Here is a 25,313-nt window from a genome sequence, read left to right on the forward strand (position 1 = left end):
AGCTTCTGTTAAATAAGATTTTCTGCCCAGGCTTCCTCGTGTGGGACGGCCTATTCGGACTAAAGCTTGCTAATTAAAACATGAAACCGTTTTGTTTTTTTTTTTTGTTTTTTTTTATTATTTATTTTTTATTGATTTAAGCACTGAAGAATACATGAACGTAATGTTTGGTGGGAAAAGATGTAGTCTTGCTATAGCTAAGTCTACAAAGGAATGAATGACCATTGCAGAATATTGTCTGACTTAAAAAAAAAAACAAAAAAAACAAAACCAGACACCTGCATAAAACTGTAAGCAAGTATCAGAATCAGTAATTCTAATTCTGATACTTGCTTACAGTTTGGTGCAGGTGTCTGGTTTTGTTTGTGCCCCCCCCCCACACACACACACTTTTTGTGTGTAATTTTGTGGCAAAAGAGTGGTAAACTTTTTAACAAATATCTAAAAATGCTTTCTTAAGATTAGAGCTGAAACTATTTGTTGAAAATGTATTGGCAACGGTTTTGATAATTGTTTTTACTATTTTTGACAATTTATGGATCACATGATTAATCAACAGATTAATCAATAATGAAAATAAAGTAGTAGTTAGTGGGAGCCCTAATTAACATGCAGATACTGTGATATGATCAGTGATGTAAATCTTTCTGAGGTGCGACTTGTTGCAGAGGTCAAGTCTAGAGTCGGGTCTATATTATTTGGCATTTTTGAGCATTTTACAATGTTGATACAAACAGAATTATCGCTTAAGATTATGAAGATATTTTAAAAACTAATACTCTCTCCTTTTTTTCAGGCTACGGGCTGGCCGGTCAGGCGCCAGCCGGCAGAGCAGCTCCGAGACGGAAACGCTGCCACGGCACGGCGAGCCTCGGCCATGGAGCAGCACAGACAGCTCGGACAGCTCCAACCGGCTCGCCCCGCGGCCCGCCATCACCAAGGCCAGCAGCTTCAGCGGCATTTCCCCCGGCCTCGTCCGAGGGGACAGCACGGCCAGCAGCAAGAGCACCGGGAGGCTCTCCAAAACAGGCAAGAGGAGGGTTGGCGGGAGATGGGCTAGAGCTGTATAATACAGCTGTACTACAATGTTTAGATACTCATTTAGACACTAGAAACAGTGTCCTCACAATATCCTCAGTTTGTTTTAAATGAAACGACAGTGAAAAAATACCTTAGTGAGGCAGCCTGAAATACAAAAAACTGCATCTACTTGCACTTTAAAAGTGTAGCAGTCAATATTCTGCCATCTACAGATTTTTAATGAATAGTTTTTCTGAGGAGAAACCGCGTCATGTTTTATCAGATTCAGCTGTTTCTGTGATTGATGGCTCTTGTTCTAAACTGAGGCCGATTACGTTGTACAGGTAAATTCCGAATGTAGAGGGAGAGATTTCTCTCTTCCAAAATTTCTCTCACTTGAAAGTGAACATGTAACTTATTCATTCAGTCACTCAGACAAGGGAGAGGAAACCCTGTGTGCCTGCAAGTGTTTCCTGAAGAGGAAAAATGCAGAATTAGACAGTACACTGGGGAAATGGGGAACAAAAACAGGCATGTTGCATATTGAGCTGCAAGCAGAATTCGGGGCACCTGAGGTCTTATCAGAACTACTGTTTGTTGTCCTGCTGTGCTCCAATAAAGTCTGTGGGCCGTCCTGTAGCCGGACAGCTGTCAAAACTAATTACCATACAGCAACATGGTGATGGAAGAGGCTCTTAAAAAGTGTTGTAGCAGCAGCAGTAGTATAAAACCTAGCAGTGAGCATGCATAATGTATAAGTCTAAGCGCTGGGAAGTGCCACGCACGTCACCCAGATGAAGTTAGGACTGCGGATGCTTACTCCACAATATGATACATTTGTAACTTGACTGGCTGAGATTAGATGAAACGTGTTCTTCACCGCCGGTTTGTCTTCTTTATCTCAGTACTGCAGGGTAGAAATCCTCGGTTGGTCTCTGCTGTCCATTTTGTTCCCTGACACTGTTTCCGTCTGGCATTTTTCTATTTTTGCCAATCTCCTCTTTTTTTCTTTTTTTTTCACAGAGAGGTAGCAGCAGCAGGCTTCTTGCCTGAGCAGTTTTTTAAGTTGTTTACGAGGCGGCTGGCTGCCCTCACTTTGTGTTTTGGGACTATAAGTCAAGGAGACATCTTGCCTGTGCTGCTGTGTTCTCCTGCGTTTGCCCTTCTCCTAAGCCCTCAAATAACCTTTCTTTGCAACAGGCTGAACTCCATCTCTACATGAAAATAGGAGCTTGTATAGCTTATATATGTCATCTCAAATGAAAAGTCATTGTTTCTGCCTTTTATGATATTAGTTTTTGGTCAAAAGTCACAAACCTCAAAGTGAGGTTTGTGACTTTTGTCATTTTCCCTTATTCTGAATCCAGTGATGGAATGTAACTAAGTACATTTACTCAAGTACTTAGGTAAAGTGCTGAGGTGCTTGTACTTTACCTGAGTATTTCCATTTCCTGCCATTGTAATCTTTAACTCCACTGCCTTTAAAAGGGAAATATTGTACTTTTTCCTTCACTACATTTACTTGACAGCTTTAGTTGTTACTTTACAGATTAAGATTTAACATACAAAAACCATAAGACCAGCTTCTAAAATAGGGCTACATTGAGCTACACTACAAAATACAGTGTACAGTTGCTTTTGCCATAATGGGTACTATTTTTTTAAATGTATATATATTTATATATAATGTTTTTATATATATATATATATATATATATATATATATATATATATATATATATGCATGCTGCTGCAGTAGTAAGGACTCAGCCTTGATACATGGTATGCACTCTACCAGGTGCAATGCAGCCACAAGAATGGTTGCATTATTAGTAAGAGGCACGACTGCTTCATTATCACCATCAACTCTTTCCACCCAGGTGAATAACTAACAAGCTGAAAACAACAAGTTAAAGTCATTCTGGGAAATGTAGGCAGTAGGTTGTAAATCTCTTTGTTCTGCCTTTCCTCAGGTTCAGAATCATGCAGTAGCGTTGGTTCCTCGTCCAGTTCGCTATCCCGTCCCCAGCTGCCTCTCCCAGTTTCAGCCCCGTCCTGGTCCAACATCCCCAGCGCACCCTTAATCCACCCGGCTGCGGACACTAGAGGCTCTGGGCACCCTGAGATGATCAAGAGCGTCCCTTCCCAGCCACCACCAGCTACAGACGCAACAAATTATTATGTGTTGCAGCTGGAAGCCTCAGGGATACCACCCGGCAGCGTTCTGGTCAACCCACACACAGGTGGGTGATACGGTGCCTCTGTGTGAAGATGAAAAGCTGGAGTTTCTATTTAAAAACTCAATTTCACTAAGTCAGAAATCACACGAAGGCACAGGATTTCTTTCTCGAGGGTGGTGACCCAATCTCAGTCTACTGCATTAAATCAAAGTAAAATTTTCCCAAAATAAATGTTCCTGTCTTGTAATTTTCTGGTTTAAGAATGAATATTCATGATTTGGGGACAGAATTACAGGTTGGCGTGGGGCTGCACTCGGTTTGTCTGTCAAATTAGTAGTCAGACCAAAGCATGCTGATCAAAATGCACTAAACAGATGGGAGAAATCTGTAAATATTCATCATGGGCCGAACACACAGTTGGACACTTGGGCTGCAAACTGAACTTCAAATGCTGCCAAGGTTGTTAATTCCTGCTGTCTCTCCTCTCATGGACCATGTTTGGGTGTGTCTCTCCCTGTCACAAGGAGCATAATTCAAGTGTTTCCTTTTGTATGATGCTGAATTATTAGTGTGAATACAGCTCACATCACTGTGGTTTCTCTCTTCTGAATTTAATTTGACAGGCAAGCCTTTCATCCACCCCGATGGCAGCGCTGTAGTTTATAACCCAGTCACTGTCGCCCCCACTGCTGGCAGGAACCCACAGCAGGGGAAAACCCCACATCAGCCTATCCCTGCCCCAACACAGCAACAGCCAACCAATCACCTCCACTCCCAGGTCAGTGGGCGGGACTACATTTTTCAGCAGGAATCTGACTTTTTTCCTCATTCACAGTGAATTACTGTAAAGACTAGTGTTCTTTCTAACTTTCTCTAACCTCACTAACTTACAGGGTTTAAACGGGAGCTCACAGTAGCATGGTAGGAGCTTCACTAAGCCATTTAATTGACTGTTCAATAAACTCCAACCGCAAAAAGCAATTGCCCATTCATAGCTTATCAACCGTAAGTAGGCACAGCAGGTCAGCTTTGGATTACATGTTGAAGCGAGTAGTATATAAAGAGTTTGAGTATGTAGAGATGTTTTGTTTTTCCAAAACCAAAAACAGAAAAGCAATGGAAGTTAAGAATTTAGAAGCTTGAAACATTCAGCTAGAGACAGCCTTTTGAATCAACTCATGGAGCTAATGTTAGCTTTTTAGCTAGCTAGCTACAGCTGATTAAAATCTACCAGCAGCAGCTGTCAAAACCGGCAGTCGCCAGCTAGAAATGAGAAGCCTTCTTTTGTCTACCTCTGTCTGAAATCAAGGACCCATTGTTTCAAATATTACTAAGAATTTCAACTGTTAAATTATTTAACAGTTATTACTGTAGACTGCATATGTGACAGACGTAGCAACAGTAACTAAGTGGGGCGGGGCTTAGCAAATGGTCAGTTGAGGCTCCCATCATTTTACTTCCTCCTTCGTCCAGTCTCATCTCCTTTCCCTCTGTCCGTTTCTTCTTCCCTTTCCTCCTCAGCCGATCTGTCCTCCTCTCCAGCTGTCCTCTGAGCCTGTCCACAACCCACCGGTCTCGTATTCTCTTCCTCCTTCTCAGTTCCTGCCCGTCTGTCCTAACCAACAGTACACTGTGGTACAGAACTTCTTCCTTCCATTTTATTATTCTTCCCCCGCTCCATCTCCTGTCAGACCTGGCTCATTAAGAGTTTATTTATAGACTTTCTCTCGGCAGTTAAATTAATATATTAGACTCTAGACACAGATGTCCAGAAAATCCAAATATTCTGCTCAGCTTGTATCAAGCTAAAGAAATGCTCTGAGCTCTATTTTGACCCAGGTCTTCATACTGTATCTATGTGCCTTAATAAATTCTTAATTTATTAAGCTCCTTAATAAATTCACTTCTGTAATTACATTTAAAATTTAGCTACATTATTTGCCCCATATATTACATTATTTTTTACCAGAAAACATTATCTTTGTTGTTTTAAATTGTGAATTTAGCAAGCAGAGTTTGGTATCCACATTCAGTATAGTTCTTGTCCTCACTGTACATAACTGGAGGTATGGCTTAACAAGGTTCTTGTTAATGGTATGTAAAAAGGAGCACAGCATCATCTCACCTTTTCAAACTTCAAAACAGACCTTATTATTACCCCAATTAACTATTCAGTTCATTTATTTATTTATTTATTTTTTTGGTGGAAAGGTGTATCTAAATCCAGCAGGAGCCATTCCCCACATATATAGATCATGCATTCACTTAACCTCATTTTTGACCTGGTTTTAGTGAAAGACATGCCTCTGTGACTAATTATGCCTGTGGAAAGTTCCATTAATATTTAATTCATCACCAGATGTTGGCGCTGAATAATCCATGACTAAAAACACTACTTTTCCAACAACATGTCAGAAATGACCTGAACTGGCGTGCCGTGGTGATGCAGATAAATAGTTCACGTTAGTCTCTGCAGACCTGGGTCAGATTTAAACTCTCTGCATTTGTTTTAAAAAGTGAAAGGCAGTTTAGCAAATGCATTGATTTAGCACTTAGCTTAGAAATCAGCTGACTGTGCCTGGTGGTTGAACTGTATTGATCCACGTTCTGAGCAGATTTAATGATTAAAATGCTGTGTGACCCAGGTTCTGATTGTCAGTGCCCACCTGCTGTATATTTATGTCTATTGTTGCATTGCATTTACCTTTTGTCAAAAAATAAATTAAATAATCTAAATTATCTCTCCAGCCTGACGCCCTGAATGCCCAGTTCAGTCACATGACTCTAGCGCAGCAGCCGCTCAGCGACAGTGGGGCTTCAGCTCCGGACGCCCGCCACTATCCGACTGTATACCACCACCACCCGTCCCCTGTGGTACTGCAGGGAGCTCCGCAGCAGCAGCAGGTTGCTAGCTACGTGGTGACAGGGCCATCGGGAGGACACCCGGGGGTGCTGCAGGGTCAGCACGTCCCGCTCCCGACCCCTGGCCCCAACCATGCATATCCCAGCTCCACCCCGGGCCCCTCTGCTTTTCCTGGGTCCACGCTGAACCAGCAGCTACTCCAGCAACACACCTACATCCAACAGCCTGTGCAGCAGGTAGGGACGTCAAGTGTGCATCTAAAATCATGCTGGCTGGCCATAACCATTTCATAATGTGGCAATTTGTCTGTAGGTCTCAGTCATGAGTCACTCCTGCAGTGGAAACCAGCTTTTTGACTAATCCTTCATTTCTCCTGTTGCTGTGAAGTGGATTCAAATGGGACTGCTAATGTGTCATACAGTCCTTGAATTCGTGTTATTTGTCTCTCACAGATGTCCTCGTGTTACTGCTCTTCAGCCCACCACCCCCACTGCTCCAGTCAGCAGCAGCACTACCGGCCCCCCGTCAACCCGCTGCCCTATAACTGCCCTCAGAGCCAAAACCTGCCCCAGCGACAAGGTGTGAACACGGCCATTTTAAAGAAAATCCATGTTAACTGTTGAGTTTTTAAGTCTGTATTTCCTTAAGAGAAAATCTGTCAAATTATTTTCACTTGTGACACATGGATAATGTATGTCCGCTTGGTTTTTTTCAGCAGTTGGAAAGGTTTGTGTAAAAATCTGTGAAACATTTGACTATAAATGAGACTAAATGACCTGGTGAGATGGACACAAGACCCTATTTAAAAAAGTACGTTTTACACTTCAATTGTCATTAAATCCAATTAAAAGTTGTGTTGTATGACAAACGCACCTGGATACCAAAAAACAGCAGGTTACCCTTCATTTCTCCAGATTTCTGTGATAAACCAAAGCTTCAATTTATTCAAGTAAGGCTTTGAAATAGTTGCATGGTGGATCTAAAGACAAATCAAAGGATGTTTTAATGAATAAGGTCTGCAGCGTCTGATGTGAAGCAACTGATTCTTCCTTGAATTTTCCGACTTCTTGATAGTAGAGTCGTACTATATCAATAGACTTAACTTCCCACTTTCAGCTCTTAGATCATATTTTTCGCTGTTGTTCTTGTGCGTTTCTTCACATGGGAGCTATGCCAGCCGCAGTCCGACGGCTCTACTGAAGGACAAATATTTCTCCCTTTCTTTCCTCTCTGTTTGTTTGTTTTAAACAAGTTCAGATGTCTCCCCGGGAGTCACCCGCTTGATTATTCTGTTTCTGTTTTTTTGTTTTTTTGCCTTCACCACAGGAGTTGAGATTGTTAGCTCCTGCTTGGATTGTTAGCTCACACACACACACACACTAACAAACACACACACTCTTGCTTAACTGGATGTAATGTTAGCTCGATTGTGACTTGTACAGTCGCACACACGCGCACACACACACACTGGTGCGCACACGTCTCTGTAAGTGGCTGCGGCACTATTCTGTCATCTGTAAGCTGCAAACGCGGCTTCCCTGTTGGGGACCCGGGGAATAGACCGTGGACAAATGAAGCTGACCTACAAAGGCAAAGGACAGCAATTATTTGTCAGGGAAACTGGAAAAAAAATGACTTCAGTGCCTCGTTTCCCTTCTGTTTTTGCATTAATTAAAAAAAACAATATAGAAGACCAACTAAAGGGGAAGATACTGTGGCATGGCTTGCACACATAATAAATAAGTTATCAGTGGAAATTCTCTGATGGCCCAGTCAGTGTCCACAGAAACCTGTGAGTGTTTCCACTCACTTGCATCAGACAATCACCACCACAGGGCTTCGGCTTCAGTCATGGTCATTCTGAGAAAGCAGCTTGTATTATATGTGAAGGGATTGAAGGATTTGTCTTCCTTCCTCTTTACTATTGGCTGATGCTAGAGTTTATTAAAACAAAGGCTCTTTGGTATTGTACGACAAACCTGACTTTCAGTGGAAGTAACATGAAAGCACCTTTTCTTTTAAGGAATGATGGTACTTGCATATAGAGCTAAAATTATTAGTTGATTAATCTATTAGTTAAGTTGATTTATCGTTTCAGTCATTTTTCAAGCAAAAATGGCAAACATTCTCTGATTTCAGCTTCTCCAGTATGAGGTTTTACTGCTTTTCTTTGTCATATATTATAATAAACTGAATATCTTTGGGTTTTAGACTGTTGGCCGGATAAAACGGGAAATTTGAAGATGCCACCCTGGGGCTCAGGGAAACTATAATGGGCACTTTCCCTATTTTCTGACATTTAAAGACAAAACAAGAAATTCATTCGGCAGGTTAGTTGATAATGAAAATATTTAGTATGCTTTCAATCAAAGTGACTTTTAAAAAATGATTTTATGGAATAACAAAGAAAATCCTGAGACACCTCAACAAATTTACAATCGTACTTGCAAACAGTAAACTAGTAGATAGTCAGCTGTTTGTTGTTTAGACTTTTTTTGTGTTTGGGCCCTTGAAGACAGGAATCCTTTTTAATTTGAATGGTTTTCAGTGTCTCAAGGTATTTTAATGTATGATTTTATACCAAAGAGGAAGCACACTGAGCCTGAGAGGCGGGATGCGGGGCCGGGACGCTGTCTGAGAGGCCTCTATGAATCTCACAGTGAACCGGTCTCTTTTTCAGCCCCTCACTCCTCGGCTGCAGGACAAACAGTAATCTGTGGATAGATGGAGTGTGCATGCAAGGCAAAACCTCCCTTAAAATTGGCCTCAGCCTCTCTCTGACTGGATGGTTTTAATCCCTAAGCTGCACAAAACGGTCACCCTCCAAAAAACAGGATGGTCAACGACACTTACGACTCTGAAGCGATTTCCTGAGTAAAGAAGTCACAATCGTCCCTCATCTGCTGCCTGCTGGAATGGAATAAAATCGGGTGCGTTTGATATTACGGCCATTTCATGCTTGGTTTATAAGTGAAGGTGGGAGACGAGGGTGGATAAAAATAGTCCTCCCCCTCTCTGTTCCTCGCGGAGCACTTTCATTGTCTAGTTGTACTTTTCTCCCAGGGCGGCAGACTGTAAAGACACCTTCACAAAAGGACGTCCTCTCCTTTGTCACTTGGATTACCACGTGTGTGTGTGTGTGTCTGTGTCGCGAGGGACAGTATTTTCAAATGTCTCTTTTTGTCACCTTGACATTTAAGTGTCTGTGCCCCCAACTAGGAATAAGCGCCACTATTTTAGGCCATTCGGAAAAAGGACGGATCTGAGTGACTTTGTATCGCCTTTTTCTCCAGACGCTCTAAATGGGTTTTTAACAAGTACTGTAGAAATGCGACCCCCTTTTCTGTTCACCTCCCAGAACGTAATCACTTGTTGAATTGGAAGTTGTATTTGTTTGTTTGTTTCTTTTTCTTTGTTCTGGCACAGGAGCAACTCAGCCACTCAGGTTACAGGTTCAGGCCACCACGGGCTAAATCAAATCTATTAACTTTCTCATTTATTCCAAGTGCCTCAAACCTGCTTAGCTGTAACAGCTCAACTCCCCGAGCCGAGCCCCGGCTTCACAATCGTTCAATCTGCTGCTCATTCTGTTGTACTCCTTCTGATGACAAGCAAATTTCCCTTCAAAATGAATAAAATCTTGGACTATTTCCTTGTAAAATCTTGATAACCAAGCTTTTATTAGTGCCGTCTTTGGCTGTGTTGCATAGGAATCATGAATATTAATTGCAGTGTCTTCGTGTCTTATTATTGTCACCGTGTTCCGGAGTCAGGAGTCTCTTTTCATTCGGTCACAGCGTTGTGCCTTTCTCATTTTGCCTCAGTGCACCAAGCCGTGATGCCAAACCCTGCGTCCAGCTACCAGACCATAGTGGGCTTGCAGCCAACACCCAACCTCGCTCTCACTGGCAACCAGCAAAGCAATATGGGCAACCAGATGCAAGGCATGATGGTCCAGTACCCTCCAATGCAGTCTTATCAGGTATTTTGACGATGAGACGCCTCTGCAAGCTTTCCCTATGAGTGTCAGATTAATATTACCAGTCTAAAAATAAGAGTGTTCAGTTAATTTTGTTATGAATGAAATGTGCTGTTCTTGAGACTATTGTTCTCAAAGGAGGCTGCTGGTAGCTCCATATTCTTGTCAAGGCACAGGAAGAGAAGAGGCCTTCAAAAATAAAAGCGTGCACTTGATATTAGTGGAGAATACTTTTGTTGACTTTTGAGTTAGTTGTCCTTAATATTAAGGAAAATACAAAACTATGACGCAGTGAATTTTGAAAGAGAGGAATGTAAAACTGGAGTGCTCGCTTTTATTGTAAGATTTTATTGTTTTGTTTTCTGTCCAGAAAAGAAAGAAAGAGAATTAGCATTTTTTGCCTTTGACACACCTTTGAAAGTGATCTAACAGTTGTGTGTATGTGCTGGAATTAGCCAGTAAAGCCAGCCTTCTGTATTTTGGGGCCTTATTTGCTTGATTTCCATATTTACCTGCCATTTTTCCAATCTTTTTTTCTGTTTTCTGTAGCAGGTTTCTGTGCCACAGCAGACGTACCAGCAGCCAGTGTTTGTGTCCTGTCAGCCAGGACAGGGGGCAGTGGCTGTTGCTGGCATGCAGCCCTGCTACAGCCTGCTCCCCCCTAACCAGCACACCACCATGAGGTACCAACAAAAGTAATGATAAAGGATCATTTTTTGATATATTAGGCTATTTTTTTCTCAGATTTAAATAGATGTATGCACTGTATCAGCATCAGTGATTTATTGTGTTTATTTAATCCTTTTGTTTAAACAGGAAGTCTTATTGAAATGAATAAGAATAAACATACAGTATAAGCATGGACAAACTCACATAAACACACAATCGACATACACACACTGACATTACTGTACTGTACTAAATTACTGTATATAGATATGATCAGAGAGCAGAGGTAGTTTGGCAGAAGTCAATAGGCTTTAAGGTGGAGGGAGACGCTGCATATTTACAATATCACCATAATTAAGCACAGACATAAAGGTAGACTGAATAAAGGTCTTTTGACTAGCAGAAGAGAAACATGATTGGTTCTATACAGAAATCCAGTTTTGATCTTCAGTTTACTGATCAGGTGTTCCATATGATTCTTAAATGTGAGTCTGTTATTCAACCAGATTCCCAAATATTTGTAACAGTTAGGCCCAACTGATCGTAGACTAAGTTCATATCGGCTGATATATGGGCCGATATGAACTTACTGCAGATATATGCTTTTTGCCAGAGACAGTATCCCACATACAGTATGAGTAAAATGAGATGTACTTTAACAAGAAATAGTAACGTTTTAGAACTTGAATTAAAATAAAAGACAGGAGTTTACAAGCACATCAATACTTTTTGTTTTGTATAAACATGATTTCTTTAATAACCCACTTTACATTGATCCATTTAATAATTATTCTAAAGGCCAAAAGGAGCTGTCAAAAATGTAAACAAAAGAGTTGATTGTGTTTTCTGGTTCAGCTTTTTTCTCCAAAATTAACTTTATTCATGTTTACACTGATAATAAACTTACTCTGATTTATGTTCATCCTTTTATAATGACAGTTTAATAGCTGAAATTGCTTTAATCTGGTTTAGATTCAATTATTAGCTTGCCTGTAGATGTACTCTGTCCCAGAAACCGATTTGCAGGTACTTGATGCTGTTTCTCACTCCTGAAGGTGCCTCTTATTTATAGATCTAACAGGCCTGATGAGTGAATCCCCAAAGCACCTCCGAGCCAAGGTCATCTTTGTTCACTGTAGGGGAAATGAAGTTATTACCACGATGGTTTTGGTGAAGCGGGTCTGCGTATAGCTGATGAATGTCGACTCTGACGCCCTTTAGTCATTTTCCTCCATTTCTCTGCTGGTGTGGAGTAGTGTGGAGCGCCATGCTCGCTCTCATTATAAGCTGATTGATAGAACTAGTTCACAGAAAGCAAAACATGTAATTAGTTTCTACCTCCATGGACCCAATCAATCTGGATACTGGTGAGTGGAGCACTACTGGGGCTATTGTGCACGCTCGTATACATAACAAACACCAGACGTGAACACAGCCTTGTACGCAGTCGTCACCTGCAGAAGAACAATGTAACACGCGCACACACATGCAAGGAGAGGTCACTCTCTCATTGTCCCAGCTGTAAAATGAGGCTGCTTTAGTAGGGCAGTCAGTGTGGAAATGATTTATGCGGCAGTGTTCGAACGGCTCGGTCTTCTCCCACAAGGACCGACTGTCCACCTGCAGCCTGTTTTTTTTTTTTGTTTTTTTCCACCAGCTGTACATGAGTCCCCGCAGGCAGATTGCTTACAGAGCAGAACGCAGCCACTTCACAGATGGACTTGAAGTTAAATTCCAAATTTAATACCCCGACTGCAGCGTTAAGATCGCAGAGCTCCTGGAGATTTACGTCTGTGCGGGTTTAGAAGTGATTATTAAGATTTTTTTCTAATCACTTTTAAGGCCTAATTAGGTGTGAGCATCATATTGGACTTCTTTATTCTTTTTTTCCCCAGCACTTCCGCTGACATATTTGGCAACATTTAAACCTTACTGCATCTTTATCCATCCATTTTCTGCTGCTTATCCTGGTCCAAGTCGTGTTTAATGATTAGTTAATGATATTATTAAGAATTATTGTTATTAGGGCTGCTACTAACATTTTTTTTTTTTTTTTGTCCATTAATAGTTTTAGTTTTTACATTAATCGTTTGGTCTTTACAACATCGGTAAACAGTAAAAACTGTTCATCACAATTTCCCAAGTTGATGTCATCAAATGACCTATTTTGTCTGAGCAACATTCCCAAACCCAAATATATTCAGTTTACTACTCTGTGAGACAACAACAAGCAACAAATTCTCACATTTGAGAACCTGGAACCTTCAAATATTTGGCATTTTTGCTTGAGCAATGACTTAAATGATTAATTGATTATCAAAATAGTTGCTGACTAATGTTCTGTCGATCGACTAATCATTGCACCTCTTGTTGTTTTATGCTGCTGGAAAGTTCTGACAAAAATGTGATATATATGTCAATAAATTCATGCACTTGGTAAATAATTCTAGACCTTATCATCGCTATTGGATATCTTTCATACTTTGGATGTGAAAAGGGTAATAAATTGCGTTCTGTGTGGTAATAAAAAAGTCTTAAATTGAACTTGAACAATGCAGAAACCCTTTTATAAAACACTTGGTTTACTCTGTGTGTACACAGTTCAACTGTGAGTTTCCTGCCCGCCCAGATGATGGAGCAGCTCCAGTTTCCTCAGACCTCGTCCCCCTGCGTCTCCCAGCAACACCCAGGCCAGCAGTATGCAGGTACGCCCCCCTCTGAAACCGAGCAACAGCCAAGTCCGAGGTCTAGATTCAAACACACAGCGATCTGCAGTTGGGTCACGCCGTAAAGTGAGAATATCCACTTTTCAGTCTCTGACATTAGCCACCCTGGAGATTCCCCATCACTGCCAGCGCTCCAACATTCTTTATTTCTCCCCATCTCTCAGTGTCAATAACTGCAGAATGTATTCCTTCATAGCTTCGACCAGGGCGTCTTAATGAAATAATGTTCCCTGGGTTTACTTTGCCATTGTATGTGCGTCAGACGCATGATTAGATTTAAACTCAGATTTCCAAAATGAGAAAGAGTGAGGTGTGGTGATGATGGCTCCCTGGAGTTTGAATAAGTGAAAGTGATTTGCACATCCACCTCTTCCTCCGGAGCTGCACGCAGATTAAACAGCTAGTGGGTCGACCACTGCAAATGTTATGTTGACAACAACTCGGTTGTTTGGTACAGTGAGGAACTATTAAAGTAAGAAATCCCTCCTCAGATGAATTTGTTGCCTAATGTTGGCAGATATATTAGTTGTAATAAATATATTGGTAAACTGGGAGACAGATAGATGAAACTACCAAAGTGACTATGAAAAAGAAAATTTGAATAAAACTTTACTAGTTTGAAACAATAAAAATCACAATAATAACCCATCTTTTCGTGTATTGCCTGTTTTGTATTGGCCTTTCGAGGGCTCACAGAATCGCTGTCCAGAGGCCCAGGTGGGGCAGTCTCCTTACTAATGACCTTTATTATTCATGTCTGATTATTATGGGAGAGCAATGGAGGGAGCCATCATTTCCAGCCCGTCAGTAATGAGGTCAGATGAAGGTCTCGCGGCAGCCTTACCTACAGCGTCACCAGTAAACATTTTTAATTGGCTAGGCTGGGGCCAGAAATAATCTGCAGATTAAGTCCAAATATCCATTGTCCTTGCTACTGTTGCTGGGTAATAATTCATAAATCAACAGTGGCGTCTGCTGTGTAAAGTTTGCAATATGATTTCCACCTAATGTGAGCTTTATGTAAACAGGAATTAATTAGATGGAAATATATTTATTTAATTTTTTTTATTAAATTTTTAATTTTTTTTTTTAAGTCACATCGGTCACGTTCATGCGTCACAAACTAATAAGATAATTGGATCTCCCGGATCATCGCAGGATTTAGCAGGAAAAGGGAATGGACTCGGTTATTGCTGCTACGGATGTGCCCTTATAATCAAGGCACTTAAAACCTAATTGCTCAGCAGCTAACGGTGTGAGAGCGGTGTTTTCACTGATGAGGTGTGTAGCTGAACAAAAGTGCTGAAAAAGAGCTTTTGGGCAAAAACGCATTTAGTCTGTCAGTTTACTCTGGTGCATAAATGATGAGTTATGTGATGAATTAAATAAAAAATAAGTAGTATTAAGTGTTTCATGTCTGCCTGACCTGATTTGCCTTTCGTCAACACTATATTTCAATTCCAGCTTGTGTTTGTTCTTATTTTTTTATTTTATTTGTGTGTGTGTGCAGGGTTGTTACCCCCGGGCCCCAGCAGCGGCATGGTGATGCTGCAAATGACAGCGCCCCCCTGCCAGCAGCCCCGGGCCCCCTCCCCTTCCAGCGGAAACAGCCCAGCCACAAACACCCGGGCCCCGAGTACCAGCGCAGCCGCAGGCCTGCTGAGCTCCCCCCGCCTCCGGACAACACCCAGGTACAAACGCTGCTCCTGTGCATCGATTAGGCAAAGACAATCACTCAAAACAATACCACTTTTCAGACAATGGTTAAAATAAAATGGCATTTTGTGCTTTAAAGTGATAAGATTGTATTTACAACCTTTTAAAAACCTTATTGAGGTTGTCTTATGCTTTTGAAAAGATTTGATAAGCTCAGTGGCCCAGAGGGTTTATCTTGACAACAACAATTTCCAAATGGTTCTAAATTAAATTATAAATTAGTTGAGGTAATGTTTGCCACATAGGAGAATACAGTATGTGTCAGAAAGTTAAGACGGTCACAAGAAAGCAATTTAAAAGCCAATTTAGTTTGGTTGTCTGAGTCTGACAGTGATGTGAGAATTGTCCCCTTGAGCTAAACCAGGCCTCCCTGCCGCTCCAGGCACGTTAAATGTCGTAGTAAATAGGCTCTGCAAATGAAGTCAACGCTGGCGTAACCTGAAAATGAGGAGAAAATAGTCCTTAGCATTAGGGTGTAATGGTACATTAGGGGGACTAATGTCGATGGAATGGTACATTAAAGCAACAACTTGAACAACAGAATGACTTTGTGAAAGAGAGAAATAGCAATGGTTGCTTGTTTTCTTGTTTTGAATGAAAGTGTTTGTGTTCCTCCCCGTAATCTCCCGCCACACTGCCGGTGTCTTGTGTGTAGAGCAGTTTGCCCTCGTCCCCGGCACTCACTCCCTCGCCAGGCCAGCCGCCCAGCATCAAGGGCCTCCCATCAGGCATCTCGTCCATCCCTGTCATGGCCCACCACCCGCACCACCACCACCACCACCACCCGCCGCTCCCTACAGCCTTCTGCCACAGTGGACAAGGTCAGAGACACATGGGATGGGCCACCAGGGTGTTTACTCACTCACAGACCAATATTAAAGAAAAGACATGCTTAGCTACATGGCAGGCTGATCGAAAGTCAACCTGAGTGTGCAATGGTACATTATTTTGTTGAGAAGTTGTTATGCAAAAAATGATTTCATTTGAGCAAACAAAAATCTATTTTGTGCTTGGTAAATTATCTACATGAGTGCACAATAATAACCTCTCTCACTTTTGCTCTCTTGTCTTTTCTCAGCATCCCTGGTCTGTACGCTTTCGATTTAGCCTCCACTCTCCCTAGCGCTGACACAGCGTTACACTGTGCCACAATTATATCCAATCCAAAAGTTTGAGCAGGTAATTTCTGATTGGCTGTTTTGTCTCCAGCCCGAATGCTACTAGGATTATCTGTTGCTAGCGAGGTAGGGAAGCAGTGGGAGAATGGTAAGCAGGCACTCCCCAGCCACACATTAGTAGTTGATGCAGTTGTGGTTACATACTTAGTTTTATAAACCTTAATAAAATCAAAATTTTTAAGTTAGTTTGTACTTTTCTTAGCTTGCAACCTAGCCCTCTTAGCAGGAAGCTAGCTAACTTCTGCCAGACAAGCAGTAGCTAACTAAGCTTAGCTAACTTAGTTGACTAATTTGATAATTGTAGTTTTAGTTCCTTTAAAGAAAACAAACTAACTGTGCCCCTAAATTTTTGCCCATAAAAACTCTGTAAAGCCCTGAGTTGAGTTTAATATTTATATAGCTAGCTGACTTAGTAGATACTATTAACCACCTTATAACATGCTTTTAAACTGAAATTTAGCACACTCTGTCCAATAAATGTCATATCTTAGATTTAAATTATTTTAATTTAGAAGCACAGTTAAAGTTAATGTTTTTTAAAGGAACTACATTAATGATTAGAATGCCTTCTCTGTGTAGCTGGAATTATCAAATTAGCAAACTAGCTTAGCTAGCTACTGCTTATCTTGCAGAAATTAGCTAGCTACCTACCAAGAGGACTAGGTTGCAAGCTAATAAACTACCAACTTACTTGAATGTCTTAAAGGTTCATAAAACTAAATACGTAACCAAAAGTGTATAAACTACCGAAGTGTGGCTGTGGTGTGCCTGCTTACCTCTCCCACTGCGTCCCTAGTAACTGGTATTCCTATTGTCGGATTAGAGACAACGCAGCCAATCAGAAATAACCTATTTAGCACAAAATAGATTTTTTTGTTTGCTCAAATTAAGTTGTTCACTCAGGATTAAGGCACAAGTATAACACAGTAGATGTTGAGTTTTTTGTTTCTACTGAAGATTCAGTCTTTGATAACTTTGTGTTTTGGATGTGACATCTAGGTGAAGCGCACTACTCTCTACTGGGCCAGCCTCTGCAGTACAAACCCTCCATCAGACCTCCGCTGATCCACACTGCCCACATGGTGGCCAAACACCAGGTCAGACACAAACACGCACCACGTCTCACACTTGATTTGAATTGTTTTATGTCTTGTATCACCAATAAGTTATTTTCTGAGCTTGCAGTTGTAAAATTCTTCCTCTTTATCAAAATACTGTTGTCTGCATGCTCTTAAACTTTGTATATTTTGTGCTTATGAGGTGTATTTTTCTCAAGAACCATCAAAAGATAGAACGTGTTACTAAAACCGATTGATTTTACATTTCAGGTCCGCAAACATCCCTCCCTGCCTTCCACAAATAACTGTCTGTCTTCCTCAGGGTCCACTGGGGGTTTGGCGTAGCGGCCATGGGAGGAAGGCCAGCAGAAAACCTCTGTCTTCAGATCTCAGTGTAGGTGAAGCAGGTAATAGGAAGTCCAGAGGGAGGCTTGAGTTTAGTGAACCTCGAGTTAACAGCAGTCATTTTTAGTTTATCAGAGGTTCTGACCGAAATTTGACCTTCCCTCTACATAAAGAAGCACTGAGTGTAGATCTGTTATATTATGAAGTGATTTCTATGTAGCTTTGTATGGGAACTCAGGCAGTTTCTCAAAACATCCACAACCTGAAACATCAGGTTGTGGATATCAATCTGAACAGGACACTCTGTGTTACACTCTCTCTGTTCAGATTCATCACATGATAAATTCAGCTGCTGTGTAGCCTGTTTAGCAGATTAACTGAAATAACATCAGGTTTTTATTGTGTCAAAATGTGCTTGCTGCGCTCCGTAGCTGTGGAGAAAGCGTCTGTTTGTGAATGTAAGCAGAATAAATCACAGACAGGGCAGAATTCACACCTGGCTGTGGAACCTGCAGCCCCGGCGGTATTGTGCCGAAAGAAATGTGCTGATTATTTCAAATATGCCGTATTTTTGCATTCGCCGAGATATTTTTTTTTGCATTATTCAGGTGCTCTTGTCAACAATCCCACTAGTTCAATCAAAAAGGAGGGGGCTCGTATGCAGCCCAATGTGTCGATGGAAAGTTCAACATTACATCGCTGCCTCTAAAATGTCATGCTTTGCGGAAATAAGAAAAGCAGCCTTATTTTTGGGCTGACAATCGTGCTTTTTTGAAAATGTAACCTATCAAGAATCAGTAAAAACACAGAAGTTGAGTAATATTTGTATATAATTTTGCTTGAGCACACTGCGACAGGTTTGACCGCACTTCCACCTAACGCTTTAAAGCTGACAGCAGCAGTTTATTGAAGCCTCCCGATGGTCGAGGTCTGATTTTTCTCTTCACCCATGACAGTTGTTTTATTTACTGGCTCTGCTGCTCACAGTGCTGTCTGTGTGTGTCTGCAGTGAGCAGTCAGATCCTGGAAGTGACAGATCCTCCAGAGGGGATCAGCTGTACAGACTCCCACCACCTCCTGGCAGAGCTCTGCAAAGGGGGCGAATTGATCCAGCGGCTGTCGGACCATCAGCCCAGGCTGTGCAACACAACCAGAGACGCTCCCAGCGGAGACCTGGCCTCATCATGCTCCATCTTTGCCATGCTACCCTCCAGATATGCTGCCCCGGGCACCGCGTTCCACCACAGCGGCCCCCAGGCCACCTTTAAACTCAGAACTAGCACCAGACACAAAGGGGAGCTGTGTGACTCGGACAAGGCTGGCTCATAGCTACTAAGATCTTGGTGCATCTAAGGAGCGCCACATGAACGCACATCCAACCACCTGCCTCTGCTGCCTCAGTCTGGACTGTATCGGTTCAAGTCCCAGACTGTCCAAATCAAAACCCGTATCAAATGTTTGAAGAATGAATGTTCACTTTTATTTAGTTTTAGTTAATTTTATCATTTTTCTGGCCAACAGGTTTGTACAGGGTGGGAGCTGAGCACCACCTAACAGTTTGGTTTTGTTTCTGAAATGCATCCGTGGCTGCTGAGCTCAACTCGAGGCCCCCCTCTATTCTAAAAACCTAGTTTGCTGTTCAAAAATGAAAGTGTTTGGGAGAGCTTTGGGATTCATTTGCCCGATGTTAGTGACTGCACTGTGGCTCTTTTAATAGCAGGTGTATGAGTGTTGACAGCACCATGTCGATCAAAACGTACACATAATCTACTTGTTTTTTTGGTTCTCTCTACTGTTTGTGCCCACTTTTGAAATTTAGACATGTGAAGTTCAAAGCAAGTGTTTTATTTAACATTCATCAATACTTCAGTCGTCCGTGTCCTAGCTTGATCCCCGTCACTGACTCATGAAAGTGAGCAGCATTTATCTCCGGTTAGGCCACATGAATGGGTTTCTTCTCTTGTATAACATGCTCCCAACAATAGCACTTGTACAATGTGAGCCCATACAATAATAAACACTGAATAATAGATATACTACCTGAATTATTTAAAGTCACTTTTATACACAGTGAATGTTGGATTTGCACTGAAGTGATGACGGAAATGGCGATTTGATTGGTATCGGACAGGGCCTGGATTTTCTTTTATTAACCCCCTCGTACCTGTTTGTTGCACTCAGCCAGGCCACTTTCTTTTATATTTAATTAAAATGTTTATATGCACAAGAAAAATGCAACTGAGTTCGTCACTCTACTTGGCTTCTTTTTTGGTTGTGTGAATCATGAGAGGTGTTCTGTGTCTGGTGTGGTTTTTCCTTTCTTTTTTTGTTTGACTCTAATAAATGTTTGCACCACACGTGTTGACATAACTTTTTCCCAAGCTAAAAGGCAAGCAATAACCTACAGTCAGCAAACTGAGGGTCTCTTAAAATATGTCCTTGGAGGAAGATGTTCCTTTTAGTGTGTGTGGGGGGAAAGCAACAGATGAGGCAACTCTTTGGAAAATGTTGCCATGGAGTTTGTATTTCTGCCTTTTGGGCATTGCAGAGATATTTGCTCTGCTTAGTAGCCTAATTTCCAGCTGCTTAAATGAGCCATTTTGAATAAACCCTCTTCTCAGTGAGTGTAATGTAGAGACACAGAGGCACCTAGTGGACACAGGCTGTTACTACATGTAACCACAGTACATCTCCGGGCAGAGGGAAAGTGAAACTAATAACAACCGTTACGGAAACGGTGGTGTGTGTGTGTAGCAACGGCGGGCGTGTTTACCGTGGTTGAAAAACGTTAGTCGGGATGTTTGCTAGGCTTCGTGCCTGCAGCCGTAATGGAGACCGACGCTTGGGACAAAAGCAGGACGGTGGTCGTGTCCGGTGTGCCCGACGTGCTACCCGTCAGCAGGATGACCGACAAGCTGACTATTCATTTCCAAAGCTGCAGGAGGAGTCACGGAGGAGACGTCGAGGTGGTCAGATATCCCACCAACATGGACGGAGTCGCGTTTGTCGCTTTTGACAAAGCTGAAGGTAAATTGACCGGTTGCAACGTTAGCTAAACACCAGCTACAAGCTAATCACAGTGTGTCGTGTGTCTCTTAAGCTGTTCCCACTTCGAGGTGCACAAGTTAATAAGTCAGCAATAAATAATAAAATAAAATGAATAGCTGTTTATTGTAAAACACGCCAAACTCTATTCAAAAACGTGACATTTTTAAGGTGACTTGCTTACTAAGTAGCCCCAGTTTGTGCCAGTTTGTGTATTAACTTTGCCATTAACGTTACATTCCAGTCAGAGCTAAGCACAAATAAACACCCGGGCATCTTTGAAAACCCTAGAAGGTACACACTTCCTATAATACTGAAGGTATTTCCAGAAACCTTAGACTCTTCTAACCATCTGGACCAAAAAATATTCTGTCTGCTGCACACACACACACACACACACACACACACACACACACACACACACAGATTTAAACCCATTTCCAAGTTGTACCTGTTATTTCTTTTAATCCAAACAAAGATGGTGGAAGGAAAGGACATCTCCTTGCTCAATTAGTAACAGTATCAACAAAAATAAATGTTGCTGTGTAATGATGTTGATTTCCAATGTTTTACACTCTCACACAAAGTAATGCTAAATATTTTTGCTGGTGTTCCACAAAAAGAGCAAGCGGCTATGTATGGCTTCCTGGATCAGGAAACGCAGCCGCAAATTGAGAAATGGATTTTAAAATAATTTTAATATTTCCCATCCAGACGGCCAGGAGAGCCCTTTTGGATATACATTATATACACAGCAGGTGTTGTTAAACAACCTTCTGGGTTTTCAAAGATAGCCGTGTATTTATTTTTCAGAAAATCAGATGCTTATTAGCTGTGACTCGAAAGTAATGGGAAATAAAATACATAAAGGCTTTTAACCAACATATCTCCCGTTTTATGCCACAATTGGTTGCCATGGGAACCACTTATGGTATGTTGTGTCAAACATTTCTTTACATGAAGTGCTGCCCGGGTGTACGCCTAGCTGATGAATGGTCTAATTTGTCATAGTATCATAGTCATGTACGGTCATAAGCAAGCCAACACCAGGCTGGTAGATAATGAGTAGAGTTAGGCTTTGTGCACTCTCTATGACAAGAAATAACAAGCATCATCATAATGTTGACATGGGTAGAGACCACAGCAGAACAGTACAGTACTTTTGACAGATGCAGAGAGGGTGGTGCGAAAGGAGCAACAGATCATGACTGACGATGAGTTTCCTGAAAACTACCTTCTCACTGTGTTCCCCTTCACTAGAGATGTAAGTACGGCCATCAGTTTGGTTTTAAAGTATACTCTGAGAGTTTGGCTCATCTGTAACTTATATGTGAGTAGAGGAATGGTACCAAAATCATCTGTCTTTATATCCCAGTTTTTACAATCAAGCAATAACAACTACATTTTTATCAGATGATATAAGATACTGATTCAAATGTGTTGTTGTGCTGCAGGTGTTTCTCTATGTCCCCAGCGCTATGGTCGATCTCTCCGTATTCGGCGGAGATCAAGCGTCGCTGATTCAGAGTCTGCAGTCAGCTCACAGGTCGCTTCGTTTCCGGCCTTTGCTCCAGCAAAGGAGAGCCACCATTGAGGGGCCTTTCACTGCCGTCCAGGCTCTGAGAGAGGACCTCATCCGCAGGGCCAGCCGGCTTAAATCCACAATCTTGGCCCCAGCCGCTGCCGTCAAACTAAGAGAAACTCCTCTTAATCCGAGGGTAATATCTCATCACAAGTTTGTCGGCTCTGTAAGCTGCAGCCGTTCTAAAGCTAAGCTGGAACCAGCGAGCTCAAACAGCTTATCAACGCCGCTGCAGACCACAGGTGAGGGAACTGATGTCCAAAGCCTGCTCTCAAATGCAAAAACTCAAAACGCTTCCTCGAGGCAAAAAGTTTCCTATGAGAATTTGAGAGTAGGGAGCTTTTGCGACACACAAAGTGATGAAAAGAGGGAGCAGAGAGCTTGGCCCAGGCTCGAAATGCCCACAGAATATGGAACTGAGCGAGCAAAAGCCAACCCCAGACAAGCGCTCCGGGAGGAGATCAATGCAGGGATTAGAGCTTCCTTATCAGGCATGGACTTGCTCCCTGCAGAGGGAATATCAGCAAAAAACCCAGGAGAAGACAATATTTCACAAAAACACACCAGACCAGACGGGATTTCAGCAACCAAGCCCAGAAGAGAGAGTCATTTGGGCTCCCACTACAGCCGTACTGACTATCCGAAGGAATCACCGCAGAGCAGCTCAGCCGTCACTGCTAAGCTCCTCCAGACTGGACTTAAAGATGTCGCCATGTCCTCCGAGAGCGACACGAGAGCAATCTGTCCGGAGGATACATGCATCTGGGTCGACTCGGACACATTCAGATACATTGCAAAATTTGACAAGAAGGAGTTCAACAGATGCTTGAGAGGTCTTGATGTGACCGCTGAGTATGTTGAAGGAACCGACCTCGTGCGGATATTGTTGACTGAGAAGCAAACCTCCAAGACGTCCTCAAGGATCCAGCAGGCCTTAGAAGACCTCAAGACCTTAGTGGAGTTTTGGATGTCGACCTTAAGAGTTCATCGGATCTACTATGAAGAGGAGGAGCAGCCTGAGAAAAAGAAACTGCTTCAGATCTGCGATGATGTGAATATCCCGTCCAATGACATTCTATACATGTTGGAGGATTCTTACGTAAAAGTCATCGGCCCTTCAGTGTCTAGTCACCTGTTCTATAAGAGAGTGGAGGATAGAATTAGTCGACTCAAAGGCACTCTTGTAAATCCCTGAGAATGTACTAGTTGGAGTAAATATAAGTGAATGTACTTTTATGACTGACCACAGGGTGGTGCCGTTGTGCAGCATGTTGCCTTCACAAAACAAGCTCCTGCACATTTTTTGTCTGAAATCAACATCTACCTTATGTTATTGTTACAAATGCAAGTGTTTAGTTACATTACAGCCACAGTTTTGATTCCTGTGTTACACCGTTATTACCGTTACCGGCTAATATTTCGAACTATGCTTTTGCTTTCTCTGTGTTTCTATGGTGAAACCCTTTTTGTTTTTGTGTGGATTAATAATTAGGCCTTTAAACAGCAGGACTTAATCCACACAATGCTCTCACAGCAGTAGGGATAAGTCTTAATTAACCTCGTCACATTTTAATTACAACAGATAGGCTTCTAATTAAAAACAAAAATGGCAGATGCCAACCTGTCTCACATAATCACATCTTCCTATTCTGAGCTTATATAATCATTTCATCATTACATGAGTTTAAATTTTATTTCATTACATAAAGCTGTCTGACGTCTCTGGTTTTTGCAGCATGTCAGCTGGCAATAAATAATTTTCTTTGAAGCGTTTGTTGTGTTTTTTTTTTTTAACCTGGTAAACTAAAGTCTAGTCTATTTCACGGCAGACGGTGGGAAAAAAATCTACCAGTAGAGAACATACTTTAAAAAGTTTCTTTGTTTAACACATTTCAATACAGAATTAAATGTGAAGGTACGCCATTGCGGCTTCAAAGCCCCCCTCCAGACATGATGTGTTTTAAGACATATAAAAATACTTTGAATAATAATTTCTGTCCGATATGGTTTTTCCACAAAAAAGTCAATTTACCTAGTTAAAAATTCTTAAAATTACAACTACTCCTTCTCTAAATACAGAATCTATGAAAACGCAAATATTGTTTCTTTCAAAAGCTGCACACAAGATGTGTGGCCTTTAATAGAGCTACAAATATTTGTTGTCAGGCTTTTATGACTTTTCTGACTATGCTCATAAATTGTAGTTTTGCTGTAGTCAGAGTCATGGACCAACATTGGACAGTAGGGGGCAGTGTGACACTTTCCCATATGGTGAACTGTTTGAAAATAGAGACACTAGCTGCAATAGCCCTGCTCAGTGAAGCTATTACGGAGGCTGTGTTTGGCAGGCAAATGATGCCAGTTGGATGTCCCATTATACACCCTCTCCACACACACAGAGTGTTGCACCTTCTCCAAGGGAAATACTGATCCGTACATGTGATGTGTGAAGACGCTCAGTAAAATCATGTGTGGAGGGTGGTTTTTGTCTGCAATTATTCAAATTATTTCACTCCACAGCCTCGATAATTGATTCATTATGTAAAAATAAGCCACACTCCCATAATGAACACACACAAACATAGACAATAACTCATCTCTCAGACACACACACTCTGGGTTGTTACCATAGGAACATAGTGCAAGGGGTTGCCGAGCTGCAGCGCTGGGCGTTGTTAGTGGAAGCTCTCGAATACAATGAAAACATCCAGGAGGACGGAGGAATCACCTTTTCAGCAGAAGAACTCTTCATCAAAGATAAGCCGAGGAGAGAGCGCTGCCTCTTAACACCCAGACCTCTCTGCTCCATGTCTTGAACAATTACCCATTATTTGGGTGGGGGCTTGAGTTATTGTGGTAAAAAAGAAAGGAGGGTCAACAAGGAGAAAGCATGAATTACTTTTCCTGAAATGGTCACGCTGGTCCTTCGTTACACCTCTTTTCATTCTTTCT

General features: G+C 41.8%; 2 protein-coding genes across 2 annotated transcripts in view; both read left to right on the top strand.

The window, feature by feature from the left end:
* LOC122872222 (R3H domain-containing protein 1) overlaps positions 1 to 19,967 on the top strand; it is a 45,981-nt gene extending 26,014 nt beyond the window's left edge. The window contains 15 exon segments of the mRNA XM_044188155.1: positions 797 to 1,029; positions 2,994 to 3,263; positions 3,824 to 3,978; positions 4,722 to 4,835; positions 5,949 to 6,299; positions 6,516 to 6,642; positions 9,888 to 10,045; positions 10,592 to 10,725; positions 13,313 to 13,416; positions 14,948 to 15,031; positions 15,034 to 15,128; positions 15,809 to 15,974; positions 17,331 to 17,428; positions 17,712 to 17,796; positions 18,744 to 19,967. Of these exon segments, the coding sequence (XP_044044090.1) occupies positions 797 to 1,029; positions 2,994 to 3,263; positions 3,824 to 3,978; positions 4,722 to 4,835; positions 5,949 to 6,299; positions 6,516 to 6,642; positions 9,888 to 10,045; positions 10,592 to 10,725; positions 13,313 to 13,416; positions 14,948 to 15,031; positions 15,034 to 15,128; positions 15,809 to 15,974; positions 17,331 to 17,428; positions 17,712 to 17,796; positions 18,744 to 19,063 (2,494 nt within the window). The 3' untranslated portion in view covers positions 19,064 to 19,967.
* A 255-nt stretch (positions 19,968 to 20,222) lies between these two features.
* On the top strand, positions 20,223 to 24,129 carry LOC122872223. Its single transcript, XM_044188157.1, has 3 exons — positions 20,223 to 20,761; positions 21,949 to 22,043; positions 22,234 to 24,129. Exons 1-3 carry the CDS (start codon positions 20,563 to 20,565, stop codon positions 23,554 to 23,556), a joined length of 1,617 nt encoding a protein of 538 aa, XP_044044092.1. The 5' UTR covers positions 20,223 to 20,562; the 3' UTR covers positions 23,557 to 24,129.
* Positions 24,130 to 25,313: the final 1,184 nt, after the last annotated feature.

This window comes from Siniperca chuatsi, linkage group LG24 (assembly GCF_020085105.1).
Source record: "Siniperca chuatsi isolate FFG_IHB_CAS linkage group LG24, ASM2008510v1, whole genome shotgun sequence".
Classification (NCBI taxonomy): Eukaryota; Metazoa; Chordata; class Actinopteri; order Centrarchiformes; family Sinipercidae; genus Siniperca; species Siniperca chuatsi.

Bases quoted from the DNA above. Each gene is read 5' to 3' on its own strand.
- LOC122872223 (XM_044188157.1), top strand. From the start codon at position 20,563: ATGGAGACCGACGCTTGGGACAAAAGCAGGACGGTGGTCGTGTCCGGT. The intron at 20,762-21,948 runs GTAAATTGACCG...TACTTTTGACAG, and splicing joins CGCTTTTGACAAAGCTGAAG to ATGCAGAGAGGGTGGTGCGA. The intron at 22,044-22,233 runs GTAAGTACGGCC...GTTGTGCTGCAG, and splicing joins TGTTCCCCTTCACTAGAGAT to GTGTTTCTCTATGTCCCCAG.